At 28.0% G+C, this 6,135-nt stretch overlaps 1 protein-coding gene across 1 annotated transcript in view; it reads right to left on the minus strand.

Annotated features, from left to right (window-relative positions):
- LOC111631803 (probable E3 ubiquitin-protein ligase RNF144A-A) overlaps window positions 1-6,135 on the minus strand; it is a 44,114-nt gene that overhangs the window by 23,504 nt on the left and 14,475 nt on the right. Inside the window, exon 2 of the mRNA XM_023376114.1 lies at window positions 3,848-4,550. Within this exon, the coding sequence (XP_023231882.1) occupies window positions 3,848-4,438 (591 nt within the window). The 5' untranslated portion in view covers window positions 4,439-4,550. The remainder of the gene's footprint in view (window positions 1-3,847; window positions 4,551-6,135) is intronic.

Below are 6,135 nucleotides of genomic sequence, written 5' to 3' on the forward strand. Positions count from 1 at the left end.
ACCAATAACATGTATTACTATACATGCAGTCTTCCGGAAAAAATAACAATATAAATTATTAATATCACAAAATATGCCTTTAGTACAGCTATTTGGTTGTATGAATTTAATAGGAAAACAAATCACTGCTGCAAAGTTATATTTGTCTAGAAAAGTTCAAAGTCTATGCTATTGAGAATACTACAGTATATGTGTAAAGTAAATTAATAAAAATAAAATTGTTTGGGTTTTGTAATTTACTGTTTATCATTAAATTGTATCCTTCTTATTTTTAACTGACACATGCAAGCACTCTGGTAAGAAAAACAAGTTTGGATATGGAAATAGGAAGGAGTTGTGTTTAGTGTCCCTTATTGGTTGTATCAAAATATGACCAGTTTAATATAATTACTGATGATAAAAATTCTACTTACACTTTGCATTATCAAAATAAATTAATATTTGCTACAGATTTGTGAAGAGATGAAAAAAATATAAATATATAAAAAGAAAAATATTTCAATGTAGTTATTCAAATGCAGAAATTAAACTGTTATAATTTTTATTGGAAGCAAATTTATTAAAGTTAATCATTATTAATAAAATTACATCTGAGATAATTAATCTTTTGTGATAATTTTTTTTTCTTATTACTGTATTTAGTTTGTTTAGGAAAAAGGATCATTTTACTCAAATACATATACAGCATATTTATAAACAAATTATATAAAAATTAATGTGTATTAAATATACAATACTATGTTTAGAAGTAGTGTAATCTTAAAGGATTCTATGTTAATGAGATGAATAAATGAGAACATTTAACATTATTATTATAAGCATGTTCAGTAAGACAGTTTGGTTATGGACTCAATGCTTTTTCTGAGTATATTTACTATAATAGTTCTAGTGTTAAATTGTACAGTACATGTATCAATGTTCTTTGCAGGCAATTCAACTTTTGAATGTAATGCATCCCTAAAAAAAAACAAAACTCAAAACAGTTGCATATTATAAAGAACTAGAAATTCTCCCATCCAGCATGATGGAATATTTTTTTTATGAGAAAGTAAAGATTGAAGAATTGAGAGAGCTCCAAGTTGAGTTTGACATTCTGTTGTTGTTTCAGTAGCCCTTGACAAAGTCATTCTTACTCAATGTTGCTCAAGTCAGACTTCAGTCTTCAGGGGTCTTGGTAATTCTTATTCTTTTAGGTCTAGAATTTACCTGACCAATTTTACTTTTACGCTTTCCCCTAGACATTTCCCCTCCGACAAAATAGTGAGTCTTTTTAATTCCACATTGAAAAACAAAGATGATTTCTATATATATTAATTAGGTGAACAATAACACTTTCTAAATAACAGGCTCATTAGATCATTACTTCCAATTGGATAATAGAACCTCACACGAGTGGTCACAAATTTTTTAAAAATTAGTTATAGAAGTGACATGATAAGGCTATCTATTTTTAAAATTTAAATTTAATGAAGCAAGTTTAAAATACACCATTTGCCAAAATATTTAAAAATGCAACTTAAAAGAAATTTCCTTGCCAAGCACGAATGTCATGTGATCATTGAAGTCACTGCAATGTACGTGCGATCACTGATCTCATTTCAATAAAACATTCTATAGCTGATACTTCCACAAAATAAGTCATCTATACTTTCAGTCAGAACATAAATCATAATCAAAATTTCATCTGGATTGGACAAAAATTGCAGGAGTTATAAGGAATTCACACACACACACAACATCTTTTATATTAGTAATGTTCTGTTTGCAAAGTTAAAAAGAAAACTTACAAAAATATCTTAAGAAAGTTTGTTCTTTTATAGTGAATACATTGTATTTATTTTAAAATTATTTGATGCTACTGAAACCAGACTTGATATGATAAAGTAGTGCTTTCTGCTAGTTTTGGCAGCAACCACCACTTCACCTTATCTTGTAATTTTTAATCAGCTGAAAAAGGTACAAAAGTCAATTTGGCCTACAAAAACAAATTAGGAACTATCAAAGTATTATGTACAAAAAAATGAATTGTCTGAAAATAAGGATTGCTCTTTTCTGTTCTTTATTACCACACTGACATCTATTTGCCACAAACCAATTTATCTAACTCACTGTTTTATACTAGATTAATTACTGCAAAAAACTAGACATACTAAAGAAAAAAAATTGAATCCAGTAACAAAAAATCAAATTTAATAAATAAGACCAAAAATGTTAGTTTATTTATTTATTTACAAGTAATGGAAAAATCTGAAGAAAAGAGATTTAAAGATTAAAAACAGTTCACTTGTTAAATTTTTTTTTGTTACTCGATTCAGCTGTTTTTTGAGTTAGTTTTATATTAGAAATTCTGATTTCCACTTTACCTTGTGGAAATTTTTATTACAGATGTCATTATATATGCTATTGTTTTGCATTTTTGAAATACTAGACAGTAGAGTCCCGTACAACACACAAATAAAGCAAGCAACACCCTCAAATTTTGCCAATCAGAGGTATATTGTTTTTTCCAACTTATAGGCCAAGGTATAAACTTTCATAAATCGTGTAATAATGCAGTATAATGTGTAACAAATCTCCTGCATTGTACAGGACTCTACTGTATATAAATTTAAATCCCACTAATTTCTTGTATATTACTTTGTAAACTCTCAATAAACAGGTACTTTCTGTAAATTAGGAAGTCATATTGAATGTTTGAATGACTATTTAAACTCCAAGAAAAACTGTAGATATGCAAACAGTCTGAGTTTATATTGAAAATTTGTAATTGAGTACTGTGCACAGAGTTTGCATTTTTTTTGGAATAAATTATAGGTAGGTAATGTGATTTAAGAATTAGCCCACAAATATTCAGCTTCAAGAAACAAATTTAAAACAAAAAATAGAATTATATGAATAACAAATAAATAAATAATAAAACATTAATAGATCTTTTTGTTTTATCTTCTTCTTAGATATTTTTAAAAATATACTTTTACTTAAATTTAAAACAAATTTTAAGTAATAAAAAATTGTCAGACATTTTTAGAAAGAAATTAAAATTTGAATTCTAAATACTAATTAACAATTAGTCATGCAATAAATAACCTGTTGCTTGTTAATAAATAATCGGTTATTAGAATTTTGACATTTCCATATTACTTATACATACCAGTGTGTAAGAGAGAGAGAAGCATGCTACAATACAGAAGCCATAAATTTCACAGGAAAAAGACATCAACTTTTTACTGAACTATTTACACATTTCATGCATTATAGCTTGTATATCTAAATGAGAGCTAGGTTTGAAATTCCAACAGTATAATTACTAATCAAGACTGGCTTTAGGTTTTTTGCTGCCCCATATTTTTAAAAATGGGATAAAAAATATATAAAATAAATTAATTTGTATATATAACATAATTTTTATAAAATTAAATTACAACTAAAATGAAAAAATTAATTTTTTTGTAGAATTTTTATAGAATTACTTTTTGTGAAAATGCTATCTCTAAAAATGTGTTACCCAAGCAGTTTTGTTCTCTTTGCTAGATAAAGTTTCTCAATCAGTGTGCAAAATATTTTGGCTGCAAAAAAATGCATGTTGGATGTAAACTATTTTTATTTTCTTCCCTAATTTGCACATAATTATGGCATTTCTACTTGATGTTAAAAAAGTTTATATGATAAACACATCAATTAAAATTTATATAGGTGCTCTGTATCACAAAATTTGTAATGTGCAAAATTTTAGTTATTATGGAAAAGTTATTTTGTATAAATATAAAACTTTTTCTTTAAGTTATTAAAATAATTATCAATAGTTTTAAGTTTAATTAAAAAAGAAAATTATGTAAATGGTACTCACTGTTTTACAAAATATACATCCACAATTGTCCAACTGATGCATTTCAGAAATTGGCATCATTACTAAACAAAGCCTACACAATATCAAATGATGATTAAAGTCACATTTAATATTTGATTTAGAAGATACATCTATAACATTTACAATATTAGTTTTCCAAGAGTGCCCAGTTTCTAGACTAGTATTCGCTTTAGGACATAATGTACTTTCTGGAGACACATTTTGACTACTTTTGGAAACTACTGAACCTGAATTTTCCATCCAGGTAGAATGCAACATCCCATATACATCACCACTGCTAAATGAAGTTTTGAAAGGACTTTGTTCCAAAGGTTTATTATTACATGGAGACGGACTCTTGCTTCTGGATGGCCACAGTCTTCCAAACATATAAGATGAACTGAATTTTTTACCATTATTACACACTGTTAAATTAGCATCACAGGATTTTGATAGACGTACTTCAGATTTCTGATGATGGACTTTGGTTGAAGTGGGATTTACAGCTTTTCCTGTTTTGCTTTCCCTATTTCTTCTCAACAACCACTTGAAAGAGAAATGACTATTACTTTGCTTCTCTAAGTTCTCCATTTTCCATACCAATCACAGAGTTACAGTTTGATAAATTACTGATATAGTCAGTATTTAAAGGTTTGTAAAATACAAAGCTACTAATTGTCTTGTAGTCATCTGAAATCACCAGCTGTAAAAATTAAATATAAAAATTATTAGAAAGATTTTGAAAATTAAAAATAATTTTAAATACAAACAAATGAAAATACTGTTCAAATTTTGTGAAATTTGTAATATATATATTATTATCATACAATATAATATATTTTTTTTTTCTTTCTTTCAAATATCAAACATTTACAATACATTAACCTGCTAAAAATCTAATTCTTACAGATTTAAAACTATATGGATAAAATGATGCATAAAAATCAGGGCCGTGGAGTTGGAGTTGGGAAGTTTTGGTGTTTTAGCCAGAGTCGGACTCAACTCTGCCAAAAAATCCGCTGACTCCAACTCCTTTTTACTTACCAACTTGTTATGTATATAAAATGGAAAAGTATTGGAATCGTGTCAAATTTGACCCTCCAAGATTTTTTTTTTTTGCAAATCTACACGTTTGGAGACCTCCTGAACCCTCAAAACAGTCAATAAAGGGGAAAAATTTGCACGCGTGTGTATTGGCATCTAATTTGTTTAATTTCTTTATTTTCTATTCTGAGATATTAAACAATATCTCAGAATGGGTAAAGTTTAAGAAACAAAATGTGGTACTGTAGCTTGCGTATAAAGGGGCATTAATACTATTAAATTTTGGTTCTTAATTAAAGGTCGACAGGGTGAAGACATAAAAGGGGTCATGTGTCATATCTCTTAATGAATATTTTACTCATTATTAGCGTTAAAAATTAAAAAAAATAAAATAAAACTCGTCTCTACCCTCAAAGTAAGCTTTTTTGCATTTTATAATAGTACAATAAAACCCGTTAAGATGTTCTCACCTAAGATGTTAGAATGTATATGGGAACACGATTTAGTTCAACCACTTTGACGTTTAATAACTAACTCCTGTGTTAAACCATCTGACTCCGATTCTGACCACTCTGATCACAGAAATTATTAGGCTTCAAACAGGGTGAACAAAATCATGCCCTTCACACACAGTCTAACATCCACACACATAAAAAAAAACCTTGAATCTTTTGCATATCTCGAAATTTCAAGGTGTCCTGAGTCCAAAAATGTAAGAATTTGTGAGGGGTCATTTTTGACCGAGTGCTACACTTTTTCCTCTGTTATATATAACAGCCAGAAAAGTAAAAATTATCAAATACATGTTTATATATTACTTAGAGAAGTCTTTTAGCTTTGGAATAAAAAGTTTCTACGCTCTATCTTTATTAGAACTCTATTTATTGAGTCTTATATTCTGAGGTCACATGATGACATCAGAATTTCTGAGTCTCTTTCGGTAACAAGCCTGCCCCTGGTCGGAGTCGGAGTCAGACAGTAAGGAAAAGTCGGAGTCGGTAGATTTTTACGCAACTCCACAGCCCTGATAAAAATACAAATGTCATGCACAAGTTTTATTTTATCACTAATTCAGTTTACATTTTTGTTTTTCATAACTCTCTCCATTAAGTTATTTATTTAAATTCAGTTGAAATTTATCTACATCAATATATTGAAAAGTTTATCTTTTTGTTTTGATATCTAAAATATGTCAGCAAGAGAATGAAACTTTAATAGTCTTAAAATTATATATATATATATAT

This window comes from Centruroides sculpturatus, unplaced genomic scaffold, assembly GCF_000671375.1.
Source record: "Centruroides sculpturatus isolate CEXI.00-Female unplaced genomic scaffold, Cexi_2.0 scaffold180, whole genome shotgun sequence".
Taxonomy (NCBI): domain Eukaryota; kingdom Metazoa; phylum Arthropoda; class Arachnida; order Scorpiones; family Buthidae; genus Centruroides; species Centruroides sculpturatus.